Below are 19,747 nucleotides of genomic sequence, written 5' to 3'. Positions count from 1 at the left end.
ATGCAATCATTCTGAGTTGTTTCTGAATCAAGCAAACCTTTGGGTATTCAATAGGTTAAATCAGTAACTGAATATCTGCAAAGACCCCAACTGCTTGCGAAAAGTTATACTGTAATAACATAATATCTCACAGACACAACTCGTTAGAGGTCTCCAAACCCTACTTTTTTCCTTAGAAGTGTTTATCATGAATTCTAAAAAAATTCCTTTTAATATCTACTATTTTAAATACAGACCAGTATTCACAAAGCAACAAATGGAGACATCAGAGGTAGCATTTCAGATAATTCTAAACAAAAACAAGTCTGTCTGAATGAAAATATAAGCATATTTAGCTTTACATCTCTCCTAGTAAATTAGAATCCACTGGTTCTGAGGTTATAAGCAGCCTTTAGACAGTTAACATATGCTTTATTTTTATAGCATAGAAATTCTGCAACACTTTACAAAGATAATTCATCACAATTATGTATCTTTTAAAGGGGATCTCCAGAATCTGCTTTTTTCATAACAAAAAATGTAATATAATTCAAAGCAACTTTACAATATACATTCATTATAACATTTCAGTGGTTTTTAAGTCATTTGTAACTTGCAGTAGCTATTGACTGTTTATATTCTCTGCCCTATAGGTTCTGACTCATGAAGCACTGATTTGGAAGATGGACCTCTGCTATATTGTTTCAATAATTATAATCAGAGAACAGACAGAAATAAACAAACACTGCTTTCAATTGCAATTACATTTACAAATAACTTTTAAAACCACAGAAAATGTGTAATTGATATTTCTCATTATTATTCAATAGTATTTAAACTGCTTTCAAAAATATAGTACTTACTATTGCAAACATTATGTTTTTTATATTTTTTCTTTTACAGCGCAGGGATGATTTTAGAGCAAGGCCAGTATGCCTACATAGTTTTAATTACAAAGGAATATAATATTGTTTAGCTTTTGTTTTTTTAGAAATTTTCAGCAAATCTTTCAGGGATGATGGCCACCAGGGTGAGGGCCACATCAACGAGCCAATGTGATTGCTGCCCCTTTCCAATTTAAAGGTTTAAAGGCTGGTAGGCCCATCGAAGTACCCCATACACTGGCAGAAAAGCTCCCAACTGGGACCGAAGGAGCTGACTCGGCAGCTGAAATTTGCCCTTGCATGGCCACATTAACTTGTAGTCAATAAAAACTTCAGAATTCACTGATAACACAAAATTTAAATGTACTTCCTGCTTTCATAGCTTACTTCTGGGGAAATAGAAGTACCCTACATGGACCAGTGTTGCCTTAGTCCAGGTTTGATTGTAATATTACCTTATATTTTCATGTCTGTGTTACAATTACAGAGCTATTTTTTTCAGACACAGGATGACAGTGCGGTAAAGGACAGGAAATGTAAAGTGGAATGGCCAGTTGAAGGAAATAAAGAGTTTGCCTGCCTAGAAAGGAAGGTTTCAGGACGTGATTGTGCATTATTATTAAAATACTATTTTACTTTGCCTGTATTGCTTAAAAAATGAATGTAGCCCCATAACAGTTAGAATGCTGATTTTTTTCTTCATGATTGCCAGATTACAACAATATCACCACTTGCTTTTCAGAAGATGAACTGCTTTCTCAGAATTTACTATAACTGTAGTGAATGTAATTACAAAATAATTATTGTTCATATCATACATATTCTGTGAGATAAATATTTCATCATTAAATCTTCAGGTACAGGGGTAGTTTAGGTGGAATACAATAGCCAACCTATGATATTTTTGGTGTACAAATGTTGCCAATCCTGAAATAAAGCTTTGCATGCAGGGTAGATGAATAATAAATATCTGGTTGAAGCAAAAGCTATGTTTTTATCACTTATTATAAATATCAGCCTTCATTACTGACAGGGGCAAAAATGCATGCAGATGTTTCAAACTGCCATGCACTTAAGTAGTTGCACCTCTGTTTTTCTGCATCTAACACCAATGTGCCTGTGTTTTGCCATCTGAAAAATATGCAAAATTTAGAAGAATGTGAACATATGTCCTTCCTGTCCCATACCCAATGTGTTACAGTTGAGACCCACTTTTTTATTCATAAGGGATGGGAAGAGTAAAGAGGCAGAGTAAAACACCCATCCCTCATTCAACTCCTTTATGGCTCTGAGTATTGTTTAATGGTGTGCATTCCCCTTTATAGTTGCTTGGCAAAAACAGGAAGTTCGGCTAGTATTTTTAGAAGTTAAACTAGCTTCTGCAGCTTTGATGGTGTAGATTGTTATTTTGATACTGCAAACCACAAACGTCAGTCGAGAATTTTCAGGACTAATTGAGTCTGTGGTTGATAGTCTCTTTAGGACATAAGTAATTACATCTAACATTGCTTCAATTAACAAAGTAGCTGTTAATTGCAATTTAATTTCTGCCAAGGTATCTTGTTTGATTTCCTACAAACATAAGAGCATGTAGAATTCCAATACAAGAAGGTTAACATTAAATAAATGTTGCTTTAAAATACCACAAGCGACAGCTGTCAATTTACTTCCCTTGAGCTGAATAGAAAAAAAAATTGACCACGGTTGCCCAATACGAAGCCCACAGTTAGATGCCACCCTCCTATTGAATTTTATTGGGATAAATACCATGCTTTAGTCTAACCCATGGTTTTACTATTAACTGGTCCTCCAACACATGGTATGTTAAATAATCAGTCCACATTATGTAAAACCTTGATCAAGACCAATCCAGACTCTCTGGCTGGATTTCTGTTGTGTGTTAGCCAGTGGTATATTAGAATTGTTTTAATGTTAAAGCAGTTGTGGTTCAGTTCACTAAGATACTAAATTATGTATCATGTATTATTGAAGAAATATAATAACTTTGTAAGTGGAAACAAAAATTGCATGTTAGTATAGTGTGCACTGGTACAAACAATAACAGGCATTAAACAGTTATTCTGAAAAGAAACCTCTTAGTTTATATCAGACGTGGGGTTGATAAATTAATCCCAGTTTGTCCTTCCATAAAAAATTTAATTTATCACTGACTTTTATAGAAGAAAATATTCTGTGTGTAGCTTTTAATAAAATAATTTACAAGATAATATATGTAATATATATTATTTTATTTATAGAATTTAATGTGAGCAGTCAAATTTTTTTATCATATGCTCTAACATGATACGATCATTAGTTAATGACTAAAGCTGTAATTTTTTTGTGTGTTTAAAGATAACGCCTCTGCAGAAGCAACAATATAACAGTTCCAGTCATGTACATAATGGCAATGTTTGGTGCATGCAGTGATCTATAAGCTTTATAAATTTGCTGGAAGAATATAAGCCAATTTTCTTTTAAACATAAAATTTTGGTTAGTGTTAACAAAAATACTGATTAGGTACATAATGATTAATATGTTTGTAACAATGTATTTGTTGTTTTTTTTTTCATTGATGAAAACAGATCGCAAGGGTAAATGGAACTCACCTGCAGTACTTCCTATATACACTTTAAAATGGAAAGCCAGTAAACGGTTGGAATGTGAAAGGAATGTTCTCAATAACCATACAATGCTGTCTAAGCTTATAATATCTTTTTTTATATTTTGTTTGGTCAGTTGTAATAATGTTTTGATGAGGGCTGATGTATATCATATAAAAATAAGCTCTTTTGTATCCTAGCTGTGTTAAGGTGAAGTTATTATTGCTGATAAATAATAAAGTAATACTGATATGTTCCTTATGTTCCTGTATAACATTAACTGTGTCAGTATGTATTATAATGCAACACAATTCAGCAAATACTGTTTTAACACTGCAGGTATCAAGCTCTTGAGATCCTTGTAGTGGCACTGTACATTCCAGCTACACACAAAAGGCTCTGGCCATGTTTTGCCCCTTTGTTCTCTAGCACTCGCATCTGGAGCCTTTGTAAATGTGGCCGGAGTAATGTTCTGAGTAAAGACAACTTTGAGCCTCCATTTCAGCATAAATGGAAAATGTGCAGAAGGAAAGGTGGAGTACTAAAAGAATGAATTAAAATGTTCTGTTTTACTAGATTCTGACATGATGGCAATATCAGATAGAAATGAGTCAGTATCATTGTAATCATAAATTAAAAATGTATTGAAATTTGTTTTACTTGTTTTTCAAAGTCTTAATTGCCTGTCTTAGGTTCCTGAGACACCACTGCAGGAAATGAAACTGACAGAAGCAGAATAGCATATAATCAAACTGCACTGTAAGAAAGTGCTTGTGTAGTATATAAATCCAAAAGCAAGTAGTCCTTAGCTTCTGTTATATATTGGAATTCTACCTTGTTGTGAACTGTACTGGAAGTCTGGGATCAAAGTCCTGATGTGGCTGCTTTGCTGGGAGTTCCATATTTATTATTTGACCCTGTTTGTCTTTGCCCAACCAGTGGCTCGTAAGCAACATGTTGCTCCCCAACCCCTTGGATGTTTCTCCCAGTGGCCTCAAAGCAGGTACTTATTTTTTCATTCTTGGCTTGGAGGCAAGTTTTAGTTGCATAAAAAACAGATGTACTGACAAACAGAACATCCTGTAGGCTTCCAGTCCATATAGGGGCTACCAAACAGCCAATAACAATCTTTATTTGGCACCCTCAGCAACATGTTTCATGCTTGTGTTGCTCCCCAACTCTTTTTACATTTAAATGTGGCTCACGGGTAAAAAAGGTTGGGGATCCCTGCCTTAGTGGATGCATTGGGTGATAAATAAAAGAATAAAATCCTAATGAGAATGTAGTTGAAGAGCAGCAAGGCACATAATATACCCCTTTTGCACATCTCTACATTTGCAATGCCAGTTTTTATTGATAGGACTAATATAAGGCAAGAAAAACACTGCCCTAGTTTTTCTTTTTTCTTTTGGTTTCAATCTTTATGAGCCTTATTTCGCTGTTCAGTATATACCAGAGCTGTCTAACTGAAAGGCTAAATGCAATTAATGGGCCAAAGCATGTATCATTCCAGACCTCCCATGGGCTCCATTGGTTTATTTTAAATTTAACATACCAACTCGCTGATTATAAAAAGGTGGACATCTATTTTTTTTCTAAAATTTCTGTGTGTTTCTGGCTAAGATACATTCTTTGGAATATATTTTTGCACCAGTTAACCAAGCAATTGCTACAAAAAAAAAAAAAATAATAATATTGGCTGTTTATAACAGGTATAAGATTTAAACCTAATGCTGTGTATTGAATATACATTATGAGTAAAAGAACAATAAAAACTCACGATTTAGGACATATAAGCAAATTGTGCCATTTCTAACAGGTGATGGTATAACATTGTACCACAGACAAGGGGCAATAATAAAATTACTCTTACATATGGCTTCTAACACAAACATTAATTTCCAAATAGAGTACAAGTTATCCTGTTTAAACCCCTTGGTAACACCATGGGTCAAATACAAAGTAAAATCTAACATTAACAAGATAGTTCTTGTCTCACTAAATGAATAAAACAGGACACTCAGTGGGAGCCCTTGTACTAGTCCCTGCATGGGCTTTAGGAGTGGGCTTCACTTACCATAAACATTTGACAGGAACCAAAGTTATTATTTTTTATTAAAATGTTTAAAATGCACAGCTTAGTAAACCTGAGCCCCTTATCTTTTCAGTTTTATGGTTTGACAACAATGGGATGGGACCTGGAAAAAGAGGGTCAAATGTTTTCTTTGTTCAGGCAGAGGAAATAGGTCAGGAAATGCTGGATGTGTTCTACCGGAAGACTCGCTTGTTCTGATAAAGAAGTGAGGTTGCTTTGGATGCAGTTAGATTTCAGTCAAATACAAAAACAAAGGATATTGTTAAATAACTGTATTGTGTAGCTGACATAAAACCTTTTGATTTGATTTACTACCCACTCAGTGGGCTTTTATCAATGTTCTAGTTACAGGCGCCATGCAAAATAGACTTCTTATATAATAAAGGTAATTTGCATTTGGTTTTCATTTTTTATTTTTTTGCATTTTAAAAGATTTGCTTTTATTTTGCATTTCCTCAGTGCTGGCATTGTAGTGATCAGTGACACCACAAACCAGAAAGCAGATTATTCGTGAGGGTAGATTTTTATTGTTTTTAGAGATACTCTAGTATTTAACTTGCAGTCTGTCATTCAAACTACTGCCTGGTTACTAGAATAAGTGAAACCCTAGCAACCAAAAAACATAAAGAATATATATCAAAAACCAACTACAAATTGCTTTAGATTGCCACTGTCATACCACTAATGAATTCAAAAGTAAGTTGTCCCTTTAATAAAGTACTGTGCATTGATGTTAGCATAAGACAGCTAAATAGGGCCTTATAAAACATCTGCTCTGCCCATTCATGGTGTATATGTGTTTGCTTTGCTTATGTTTTTCACCAGTGGATAAAGCGGCACACATTAGCCTGACCGGCTGTTTTCATTTTTTGGGGGGTTGCCAGGACAGTGACCCCAAACAACGAGGTATCTTTTTTTTAATTGCAAGTTGAAAAGACAAGGAATAAGGAGGCTAAAACATTATTAAAACAAATAAAAGCTAATAACATTGTAAGAATAATTTTAGAAGGGCCGCTCGCTTAGTGACCTCGTCAAGCGAGTGGATCTTCACGTGTATGGGCACCATAAGGCTGTAAATATTCTAGCAAACCACACCTATATTCAAATGGTCCTGTTTAGGTTAACAATAAAAAGACAAAGAAGTGGTGTTAATTTGGTAAACCAAGACATAGAGAAGCACAGCAAGCTCTTGATTCATATACTGACCATAACAATAAATCTACATAAAATAAAACCTCAGCAAAAATATTATTCTTTTTAAAATCATACCAGAATGTGCAAAACATGTAAAACCACATTAAGAACGAAAAGAAATAGTCACAGATTGCGACTCTCCAACACATGAACTGAAACTGTTTTAAACTGATAAACCAGTTACCTCAAAAATTACCACTACCAATTACTTTGCATTGTGAACTTCCCAAATCTGGTATCTGTGGTAAGGCTACAACTCAGAAATGGTCCTGAAATCAACAAAATATTAAAATATGTAATATGGCGACTAAAAACTGGGCCGCCTTCAGAAATCATGGGGCACCATACACTCACTGGCCATGCACTCACGCTCAAACATGCCCCAGTGCACCAATGCTTTACCCTTACCCTTTGTAGCAATCAGGATTTTCATCTGGGACTGGGCCCCTAACAGGACTTCTGCCTCCCCTAGGCTCAAAGGAAGACTTTGGCTTACAACTGCTGCTCTCATCAGCTAAACAAACATGATGGTGGATCTCCTACATTTCTATTACTGCGGGGAATAATTATGCATATGGCCACAAATCTTTTCTAGAAATGAGGGTCACACTATGGAACCAGCACCATTTCTTCTCATATTCCAAAATCATCCGGCTTTTAAACATTACATATGGCTAAAAAATTGAGAAGTGGTTTCCTGTACACCAGGATCTCTAAATGCCCTAACAGCAAATTATAGCAGAGTACAGTACAAATGTAATGAACTTACCAGCTATTAAACCGGGAGATTTGTCAGTTTTGCAGGTTTTGCCTTTTTACCATAAACGGTAACAGTGACAAAATGCATTGGTAGACAATTTCCATATGCATAGGACACCTGCCTGGCTGACACATAATAAATGTTTGTGTTATTAGGTAGAATAAAGCAAGTTTGCATACATGTAATACATGAGGAAGGCAGCAGTTTGTATTCTGTACAAAATGTGATAAAGCTTTGGTTACCTATTTTTTTAATGACTGAACTTAGCTGCTGAATGAAGCAGCGTCATCATCTTAGAAAAGAAAGGAAAATTATATTTGGAACATGTCCATTTGTTTTTGCCATATATTTGATTTACAATTTAGGAAACATAACAGATTTTTTCTAAATTAACTGTCAGTATGTCTATGAAGATTCTCATTTATCCAGGTCATGATATATACTATCTAAGTCTTAAGCAATTGGACTTTCTAAGTTTTCTTTAAAAACGTTTTACCACTCATTCGAGTGGCTCCTTCAGTTAAGCTGAATGGGAATTCCCAGCATTTAAACCCTTAAGAGTAGTACAATCACAGACATCCAATCACAATGGTTCCATTGAACTTATTTAGTTAGCTGTTGGCTGAAACTCACAGGTGTGAGAAACTGTGAGCCAGTCACAATAGCACCAGCATTCTCATTGAGGCAGGTGTTAATCTTTCAGTGTACATGACTGAAAGTGTAAATTGTTGTTAAACCGATGTGGGAAATATGTAAAAACAGCATTGTAAGTTGCTGACTTAGCAGTGTCGCAGGCCCCCGTCCAGTCTGGCATAAATGGCCTCTTTCACACCCCTTTCAAACCATCTGTCCTCTCGGTCCAAAAGATGCACATCGCTGTCCTCAAAGGAGTTTGTAGATGGAGGAGATGTAGATGGACTGGGTCTTGTCTTGTGGTTGCTTTGTATCCCCAATGTATAAATCTGAGCACTCTTCACTGAACAGCATAGACCTTTTCATGTGGGTTGGTGTTGGGTCTTAAGGGTGCACCAACTTCTGTCTCAGGGCGTTGCTGGTCAGTGTAAGTAGGTTTCCTGTATACTTTAATATCCTGCTCCCCCCCCCCTTTGATAACTACTGCACAGTCCAAAAATGCCAGTTTGTTGTCTTTCATATCTTCCCTTGTGAAATAGATGTTTTTGTCCACAGAGTTTATGTGTGCATTAATTTTAACCCAGGTGTCATCCACATATCTGAACCAATGACTTATTGTTGTTCCCTTGAAGGTGTTCAGGGCTTTCTTTTCCACTTCTTCCGAGTAAAGATTCACTTCAAATGGAGACACAGGCGAGCCCATGGCACAGCCCTGTCTTTGTCTATAAAAGCTTCCTCATGCTTAAAGAAAGTGGTATTACGACATAGGTCCAGTAATGAACAAACTTGTTCTGGGTTCAGCTTTGTTCTGCCGCTGAGGGTGGCGTCTTGTTTCAGCCGTTTCCTCACTGTTCCAATTGCCTCGGTAGTGGGTATGCATGTGACTGGAAATGTAACATCATAGGACACCATTGTTTCATCTAACTCCAGTTTTACCTCATGCACTTTGTTGACAAAGTCCATAGAGTTCTGAATGTGGTGTACTGTGTTGCCAACTAAGAGAGCAAAGAAGTTGGCCACATATTTAGTGATGTGATATATAACAAAGTTATTGCATTAAGTCTCTGAGAGTTAACACCTCTCCCATGAAAATATTTTGATGTAGCTGCAGTTTATATCTTTTTGTAGGGAATGAGCAATCAATTTTAAGCCCATACCAATAGGACAAAAATTATGTTTAGTTATTCATAAGATTGACTATATTCATTTACTGGGGAATGTAGACTTTTTCTCAGTTTAAATTTTTGGTACATTTGTGTTAGTTAATGGCTAACAAATATGTCTAAGGGCTGTCATATAGGGTGTTTCTCTTTGCTCAGGTTGCTTTAGCCTGAGGTGCTAGGGATTTTTAGCAATACTAAAAGTACAGGCAAACTAAGAACGTGAGCAATTTATTTACAAATTTGAGAATAGTGCCTCAATAGCCTCAGTCAAACTAAAAAATAGAGCATATCTCAGGCACATACATATATATATATATAAGGTTGTACCCAGTGTAGTACTGGCCTACCAGGATACCAGGTAAACTCCCGGTGGGCCCAGGTGTAAGTGGGCCCTCCTGCTCCTGACCATTTGGCCTGTTTCATGGTCATTTCTTATTTCTGAATGGGAAGAAACAGGAGAAATAGATGGAAGAATAGATGCTAGCATGTAAATAAAAGAGACTAGGAGAATAAAGAGTTTGGGTGAGGAAAAATAATTTGGAAAATGGGCCTAGGGTCTAAGGTTTTCTTGTGGGTCCCTGGGTTCCCAGTCCGACACTGGTTGTACCCTCCTAACCATACAGTGTGATTACACTGGTTGTACACTCCTAACCATACAGTGTGATTACAAAACAAACACCCTTAATAAATAGATTCTATTTAAATGAGATTTTAGAAGGTTCATATTTTATTATAGGTTCTGCATTTAAACTACATACCTTTTTTACATGACTAAGAGTACAGAAGTCTTCTAAAGCCTGCCATACATGAGAAAAAAACACTTGTTTCGTGAGGTCACCAAATAATGGATCTTTGGCCAGTAAAGTGGTAGACCACACTGGGCTGATGCAAATTTTTTGCCCTTTGACCAACAAGCATAGGATATTCCAGCAGATCCTTACCAACAAAATTTACCAACTTACTGTGTGTCTTATTACAAACTCAATTAGATATACAATAAAGACTGCATTTTCACAGACAGAAAAATATGTTGAGGAGCAGCTGAGCTGGCAGCCAGTGTAGGCCAGTGTATGATCAGCTTAACCCTCACATTCACAGACAGGTGAAATGTATTTTAACTGAAGCACAAAATTGAAAAAACCTTATTTAATTTAGCTGAGAGGCTTCTACAGCATATCACAGGGAGACTCACAACACTTCACAGAATCTCAGGGTTACATTGCTGTAGCACAATTGAGTATGCACCTGCCTTAAGCTCACATAGTTGCATGTGCTCTTCCACTATTACATAATATCCTGCGGCACTTTCCTATGATTACAAATACTTACCACATTTATTCACATGTGCTGTTTTCATAAAAACAGACATAATGTATTAGCCAAGGTTAGGTAATGTCACCCACAGATTGCAATAACCAAGATTTTCTAATACATGTAGAAGAATTACTATGCTTTAATCTGGCAGTCCAATACAGGCCACTGATACACATAGCTAACCCGATAATGCGCCCCCCAGGCCCGGATTTGTGGCGAGACCACAAAGGCCCGGGCCTAGGGTGGCACAAATTTAGTGGCTGCCCCGCCGTAACGAAATTTTGACATTTTGCTCCCATACGGAGCAATGGGGACTTCTCCCCACTGCTCTGTATGGGAGTTTAAATGCCCATGCATGCCCGTTGGCGCAGTGCAGGGGGGGAAGAGGTTTGTTCACGCAAGCATACGGGGGGGTGCACGAATGGGGGAATTTGGAATCAGGCGTTGCCCCCCCACCCTAATCTTTTTCTATTGTGAAGTGATTTTATCTGGGACCTTAATTCCCTTTGCGTTTATAGATCAGTGATCCCCAAACAGTGGCTCGTGAGCAACATGTTGCTCACCAACCCCTTGGATATTGCTCACAGTGGCTTGGAGGCAAGCTTTGGTTGCATAATAAGCAGGTGTACTGCCTAAAAAACCTCCTGTAGGCTGCCAGTCTGTATTGGGGCTATTTAATAGCCACCCACAGCCCTTATTTGGCCCCCAGAAATGTTTTAGATGTGGCTCATAGGTACAAATAACTGGTGTCATATGTCTTTAACCCTAACATTATTAGCTAAGGGTAAACTGACCAAATATTTTGTTTGTGACTACTATTGGAAATGATAAAGATTTAATAATAATAGTTTTGACTGTATTTCCAGAGCCACATGCCATACAAATATTTGACAGCATGTTGATTTATCCCACCACAGGACAGTAGCATAAACGCTTCCCATTACCATATGTGTATCCATTTGTCATCAGAGGATCCTTAAACTTGAACCCATTTGTTTCTATTCATAATTGTGGCTTACCAGAATATGACACTTGATGTACAACATAAATCATTTAAGGATTCAGGAATTTCTAGTGCACAAAGTAAAGAGTTTCAGTTTGGGTGCATTTTTGCATGGGCAGATGCTGCTGACAGTTTTTGGCAAAAAACCCCAAGTAAGCGGGCTTCCACATAATATATATAGGCCCAAGGATTAAGCCACTACATATTAAAGTATTTTGAAGCCAATTATATGAACTACATTAGCAGTAATTCATATACTAGATGTCTATATGGTAATTAACAAGAAACATTTAAAACTTTACAAATTTAGAGATTTTGAGTGCCACTACACTCAACAGAGAAGTGATATAGTTACTGCAGGCCCACAAAATAAGATGAAAAGATCACAATCCTCAAAGAAAGCTAATTGATTAGATTGATATTAGTAACTAAAAATACAACATCAAGGTGAATCGTTTTTTTTAGCTACTGGGGTCCATGATCACAGCAGTTGTATAGCATTTTTAATTTAAGCTAGACAGAGACAGAATAAAAAGACACATTTTCTTAGAATATGACCACATCATATTAAAAGTTACTTTTAAGGTGACTGTCTCTTCTGGTGATCTCTTATTAATTCCTTGCACTTCTACAGGCTTCATTTTCAATGTTTGTTGCCTTGAATATGCCCTTCTGATACACACCCTCCTGTCATCGTCCCATTGGCGCTATCTTTGGTGATCTAATCACACATGTTCACTTGCTGCACTTTGTTATTTCTTAACTGCATTTTCCAGCAGGTCAGCAGCTTCCAGTTGAAAATACACAGATCAAAAGTGCTCCCCACCCAAGGCATAGAGACAAAACCCCACTATAAGCAGCTAAGTCTGTGGGCACTGCCTGTAAGTTGACATCGGCAGACTACTTCATGTTTCCCACCCTGTAACCCCTTCCATGCCTGCAGTGCATTGAAAGCACATCCATTAAACACAGAAACAATGTATAATCTTATGAACTGTGCCAAACTGTTGTATGACAACAAACCAGTTTGTATTTGGCTGGGTAATATGGTGATATTTTATAATTAAAAGTCAAAAAACATATATTGTTCATCCACCATTTGATGTGCAGTTTCATGTAGCAAACACCTTTTAATTTAAAATGGTTTTGCATATAAACTGTACATGATTTCAATTTTAGATTATTCAGATTCGCAATAAGTTATTTCTTGAACTTTTTTTTACTTCTATTAGTATTAGCTTAGACTAGAACTCTACCAGAGCTCACATCAATTCTTACGATTTTTTAAGTGTAAATATGCTGGCAAATTATCTGCATAAATATGTCCCAGAAAGAAGGTGATGATAGACAGATGATGATAGATAGATAGATAGACAGACAGACAGACAGATAGACAGACAGATAGATCGATCGATAGATGATAGATAGATATTGCTAAAGACTGATAGACTGAGATTGAGGGGTTATGATCTGTATTTTCATGACAAATATAAATAAAGAATAGGCCGAAATCCTGTTTTGTTAAGTTATTATAAACAAATATAAAGCCAAAGTAAGCACTGCAGCTATGTGATTTCTGTGCTTGGGGACCTATTGGAATATGAAGGCCCAAGAAGGACAGAGCTAGAATAATGCTAAAAGCAGTGGGGGAGCATATGTACAGTATATGCTAGGGGAGTCACAGAAATAAAAGAAATCTAATGTATTAGGAGTGTGACAGGGACTGGAAATCTGTGGATTCTGGTAAATGCCAGAGGGGTTGCTGTAAGATGCCACAGTCACTATTTATTAGTTTAGGCCTCTATGTACTTGAAGTGCCAGGGCATATTTTGAACCTCAATCCACAAATTGGGGGAGGCAAAAAGAGACACAGGTATACAAAATAAGGAAGCAAAGTTTTGATAGGGGGAAATAAATTAGGAAAAAGAGGTGGTGGCCATGCAAAAAGTTAAATATAGCCCCCAAGAATGCGTGCAGGGCTTGCACACTGTGAGGGAAAGATGGATGTAGTGAGAGAAAGGGAATAATGAAAGTGGACAGAGAAGCAGTTATTGAGCCGGGAGCAGCCAAGTGCACATGTGGCAGGACTGTCAGTGATACCAGCAGCTGATGAGAGGGATTCCTTGCCTCCCATGGGCCCCGGCTGTGTGCCAAGCCTGCCTTACTTTGCCTCACAAAGCCCACTATGGCAGCTAGCTCGCACAGTCAGGAAAAGCAACGTTTACCCTGCGCACCGTGCTGCTCTGCCCGCTCCTCCTGGCTAACGCTGCCCCCGGCCCTTCACTATTCTCTTCTGCCTACCTTCATATTACCCGCCTCACTATGTACAGGGATAGGATGACTGTCACTTAAAAATAATAGAGCAAATGGAGTAACATATGCGTACATAAAGCAAGTGGGTGTAGCTGATATAATATAGAATCATATCACACCGCTGAAAAGAAGAGCTCTGCTCCACATACCTGAAAATCCCCTATACAAGCATGATTCGGGTGCAGCAAAGTTATCTCTAATTTTAGCGCTTCTAAGATATGTGTTTACTTGCATCGCCCCCACTGTAACCGCAATTGCACAAGATTTCTGGCTCCTTCCTATTGCAGCACATCTGAAAGGCGCGTCTATCTGTATGTGTATGTGTATCTGTATGTGTATGTGTATCTGTATGTGTATGTGTATCTGTATCTTTATGTGTATGTGTATCTGTATCTTTATGTGTATTTGTATATTTATGTGTATCTGTATCTTTATGTGTATGTGTATCTGTATGTGTATCTGTATCTTTATGTGTATGTGTATCTGTATCATTATGTGTATGTGTATCTGTATGTGTATCTGTATGTGTATCTGTATGTGTATCTGTATCTTTATGTGTATGTGTCTCTGTATGTGTATCTATATCTTTATGTGTATGTGTATGTGTATCTGTATGTGTATGGGGGAGACACAGGACCGGCTGCAGAATGGGGGGGACAGAGGGAAATAGCAGAGAAAGAGAGCAAACAAAACACACATAACGGGCAGCAATTTAAGGAAAGGTATTGGGGCAGCGAAGAAATGAAAGGGTAAGAACAAGGAGAGAGTAAGAGAGAGGGAAGGTAGAAGAGAGGCTAAAGAATGAGTAAGAACATGAGATGATGATGGGGTAGAGATGAAGTTCTGGGGAAAGCATAAGGGGAAAGAGAAAATGTTAGTATGAGAGGAAGGTAAGGAGGGAGACAGAAAATGGAATTAGGGCTGGAAGTGTAAGTATAAATAGAAAAAATTAGAGGCAAAGTGAGAGGTAGAATGAGAAGGTTACAATGTAGGAGTAAGGGAAGAGAGTCGTGCAGTGAATGTGCATACAGGCTGCCCTTCTATTGATGGAGACAGCGAGCCCACAGCCCTCCTTCCTCCCATTACTTACCTTAATGGTGCCGTCCATGTGTCTGTGAGCTGAGCAGAGCCCGGTACCGTCCCACACATTGACCCGGCTGTACAGTATCCCAGTGCCCAGCCGATCCCTCCCTGTCCCACTCCCAGGGCTCTCTCTCGGCCGGGAGACAGACACAGACAGACAGACAGCTAGAACCGGATGAAACTTTTTTCAGCTAATTTTGGGAAGTGAAGTCACTCGCCTTTGTAAGGAGGAAGCTGTGAGCTGTTGCCTCCTGCTCCCAACATGACAAACACACAGGATATTTGCCATAGGAAGATAAGGAAAGGGGAGAATTGTTCCTGCGGGTCCTTTCCTGGTTCTACACAAGATAAACATTCTACCAAGTGGTTTGAGTTCTACTGAGCCAACTGGAACCTGCCCACTCGGCCTTTCTCTGGGCTCCTGACATCTCTCTGAGTCACAATGTCACACACCTTCTTTTGGATCTGTGCCTCCTTCTTTTGCCAGTAATTTCAAAAACATACCATAAAATAATCATTAAACCAAATAAAAGTGAACACAACCTAATGCTGGCTAGTATCAGGCTTGCTTGCTTATCTATATATCAGAGGCAGGCAGAAAGAGGCAGGCTCAGCAGGTAGGTAGATAACTCCTATGGATGATAGACAGACATACTATTAAATGGCCAAATAACTAGACATGGTAGATGCCTCAGCAGGCAGAGCACTGGTCATTTTTACTTTAGTACTGAAAAATTAGCACTGGTATGATTCCGTGTGGCTAATCTGGTTACTTATTGTACGTACCGTGTACCTGATACTTTGCAGTTTCCTGCATTAGTATATTATCATATAATGACCACACACACATAGATCCCATCCAGTCGATGCAGGTTGTAGATTTTCCCTTTTTTTAATGAGTAAATGTTTTGGCTGATCGATTCCCACCAACAAGTAGCAGGCCATAGGGAGCCAGAGGCATAACTGGCTATCTCTGTTTGGCTAGCCCACAGCCCATTATAATAGAGGAGCCGGCACCCACCTTCCTGTGCTCTACGAGTTTCTTGAGGTGCATCCCTGCGAGGAATAGGGCTCCAGATTAATCCAATGCTGGGGCCGCAGAGCTTGGGTTGAATCCAATCCAGAACAAGTAGATCCGCCAGGTATATTGATGATGTGAGGGCACAGAGCAATGAGCCCTCTTTGAATGCAATTTATGTGTCCATTTGCCTGTAGATGTAATCCCCAAGTCTGTGCTTAGTCCTGCTCTCTCTCTCTTTCTTTCTCCCTTTGCTTTTGCCTTATTATTTTTCTTTCTTTCCCTCCCCCTTGAAATTAGCCTCATCAATTCAAGTGCAATTTTCAGTGCAGATGTAGGGTGGGGGGATGCTGTAGGTTAAGGAGGGAGGTTCTGTCTCCATGTAGACTGCTAAGGGGGAGAGAAGGAGGGGAAATATGAAGGGTACTCACACCCCCTCCTTCTGTCTGCTCCACAATCCAGGGGTCTGCATCCAATGTCCCCAGAGCCTGCCACATCTGGATGCTGCTTGCGGGGTCATTTCTCCCCTTGCCTAGGGCGAATGGAGTCCCACCTCCTCAGATCATGTTTAACCCTTCATTAGCATCATCTGCCTTCACCCCCAACACACACATTCTAAATATGGGGTCGGTCCCCCTGCAGCCTGGCACTTGTTTTTCTTTATAAACCCCTCCTTGTTTCTTCTTTTCGGGTGGTGGTTTTTGGCTGAGCCCTCATTACTTTCTGGCCTCACCTGTAACCTGGTCTGGTTAAACTCAGCCTTCGCGTTTCTTTGTTTGTTGTAGTTGAACCACAGGTGTAAATATTTGGTTAATACTTGCTAGCTGTTGTAATTCAAATTATATGTGACATAATGTTGACAGTATAAGGTATTATTCTTGGTACTGCACTTTATATAGAGGCAATGTTCTTTTACGGAAGGTGCCTTTAGGCTAGCGCCCCCACAGTTTATAAACAATTATAAGTATTTATAGGAATTAAACATAATTGGCGGTCTTTATTGCCCTTGGGGAGCAATCCCTCGGGATGCCTGGATATCAGACAGGATGTCCTATGCTGCATATAAAGGGCAATGAGCCATATACACGTTGTATTAATAGGGGGTGGGTAGAATGGACCATAAACCTATTGGCAAACAGGCCACATTAAATGGAGTACATGAGGGATATTGTTATGGGGCCACAAAGCATGTTATTGTAAGTGGCACATGTATCTGAAATTCAGAATTAAACTATTTTTTGAAGTCACTTTTAAAAACAGTCCAAAAATATTTGGGAAATGAGATTTCAAACTGAAACTGGTATATTGCGATCTGGGGCAGCGAACCTACCAACTGGGGCAACAATATTTAATTTAGGGGGAAGTGATACCTTGATATGGGCAATGATACTAGCAATATGAGTTTATCATACTTATTAACTGAACAGGTTAATTATACTTATGTCTGGGGAACTTAAACTACCTACCAGCAATGAAATATCGATCTGGGCAGTGTTACTACCTAAGAGGACAACCTTTCAAAGCTTCCTTCTTTTTAAAAAAAAAAAGTTAGCTCATGGCATGTATAAATGCTTGTAAAACACCAGGAAAGGTGCAAGACATTATAGCATTTGCTCCCAAGTTAACAATGTTAAATTTAACAATGTAACTATATTACCGAGTATTATATTATTGCAGGGGTTCCTATATTTTCTTGCAAGCAAGTAGAGATTGTATCTTGCAACAGGCAGCCAACCAAAAGTTTGTTCAAATTTTTGGCAGCTTCTATTATTTCATAGAGCAGTTTACAATATTTGTAAAAATCATTTCCTTCCATTTAATCTTTTCATCATTTCTTTTGAGTTATAGACCATTGTGAATAGATAAAGTTGTGTATGTAACGGCAGTGTTTTGCTCAAAGCACCCCTTTATTTAGCTGTATTTCTCCTTCTGTGCTTTGTTTTAGATTTTGGAATTGGTAAATATATATATATATATATATATATATATATATATATATATATATATATATATATATATATACTAGGGAAGAATTGGATTGCAATCGTATCGTTTATTTCACACAAATTCTCAGAACTATATGGCATATTGGCTGATGATTCTCTCAGCAGGTTGTACAGGGTTTTCAGGCAATAGTCATCAATTAATGATAGCTTTTCGCTGTCACATATACTTAAGTGTGCGTGTGTGTAATCAACACATCGGAAATATGTAACAGCAATGGCAGATTTCTGATGAAGCAGCAACGTTGGTATTTCTAGTTAGGAGCGCGGTATAACCCCTACCAGTAAACCCAAACGATTTACTGCACTAAATGGGCATAGTTTAGCCCAGCCCCTCTTGGCCAAGGGTCCAGAGACATCTTCTAAACAGGGAGTGCGGGAGTCTTCTTACAGCAGAGCAGAGGAACTGACACGCAGGGCAGGGAACAGTTGCAGCATTACATAATACAAACCAGCCATGTTACTCTATAATCCAATATCCTTTTCTACTGTTTGACTCTCTGCAATTCATGGGGCCACATACCAAATTTTAAAAGCATTTCAAGAGGGAAACCATCTGGGAGTCTACCGGGAACTTTGTCAAGAAATAGAGGAAAATGGCTGCATTATATATATATTAATATATATATATATGTGTGTGTGTAGCCCCCCCCCCCCCCCAACAGTACAAATCTCCTGATTTCCAACTTGCTGGGAAAGTAGTGCCAGAATTCTAGGCAGCGGTTGTGTAGCCTGGGCTGTCTGGCCTCTTGCTTAGGGCCATAATTAATTTGAGATTTATTTTTATTGGAAAGACTCAAATCTCTTCTGACCTTAGCAAAACAGCACTGCAAATGGGTCACTGATGCGCTTGAATAGAATCAAATATTTGCTGTGAAGTCATTTTTTCGAAGTCTGCTTTCAATTTATCCTCTCGAATTCTTGGAGTTCTCCATTTAACGAAAGATTCGAGACCCTTTTTACTTTTTTCTCTCTGATTTGAAGTAAGAGAGCAATATACATTCCAAATACCTCTGCTGTCACTATAACTTGCAGGGTGCTCTGATGTGCCAGGGGTTAAATCCTGACATATAAAATACAAATCCATAGTCAGCCTGATAAATTTCTAGAAACAATTAGTACAGTTTCTAATATAAAGAACAAACGCGAATAGGTGCTTACACGTGTACTCTACGTACATCACACACAAACACACTATCACATAGTCATAACACTTAAGGAAATAACATTTGTCAGAAGCAAGTAGTCCTAAATATAAATTCCTATATCTATAATTATTACTTAGTGGCAATTAACGGATTTTTATAAACTATATGTATCATTTCTACTACAAAGTAAATATACGTATAAATGATGTGTAATAATATATATACATACATACATACATACATACATACATGCATAAATGCATACCCAAGGTTAATGAGTTAATGAAAACTAAATAAATATAAATCCAAAGTGTCAGACCCCCTTCTTCCTGCCATGTGAGGCGTCTGGCTTTCGTTTTAATTTTTTAACCTTGTGGAATAACGTGTTACTGCTAAACTGGACTTTGTGAAATAAAAATCTCTGTACTCACACAGTATTTACATTGCACTCGGAGTGACAGACTAGATCCCTGTCCTAACCAGAGCCCTTAGTACCTTCTGGTTTTCATTTCAAGTGCATAGTTTTATGTCTGACATCTGCTGAACATATTAG

General features: G+C 38.1%; 1 protein-coding gene across 5 annotated transcripts in view; it reads right to left on the bottom strand.

The window, feature by feature from the left end:
• fli1 (Fli-1 proto-oncogene, ETS transcription factor) overlaps positions 1–16,443 on the bottom strand; it is a 57,890-nt gene extending 41,447 nt beyond the window's left edge. The window contains exon 1 of one of the 5 annotated variants that reach the window (XM_018095217.2): positions 16,047–16,443. In XM_018095217.2, coding sequence (XP_017950706.1) covers positions 16,047–16,079 — 33 coding nt within the window. In that variant the 5' untranslated portion in view covers positions 16,080–16,443. 5 annotated transcript variants of the gene reach the window in all.
• Positions 16,444–19,747: the final 3,304 nt, after the last annotated feature.

The sequence above is a fragment of the Xenopus tropicalis genome, chromosome 7, assembly GCF_000004195.4.
Source record: "Xenopus tropicalis strain Nigerian chromosome 7, UCB_Xtro_10.0, whole genome shotgun sequence".
NCBI classification, from domain to species: domain Eukaryota; kingdom Metazoa; phylum Chordata; class Amphibia; order Anura; family Pipidae; genus Xenopus; species Xenopus tropicalis.
The sequence above is the reverse complement of the archived record's forward strand: the minus strand, read 5'-3'. Positions and strand labels throughout refer to the sequence as shown.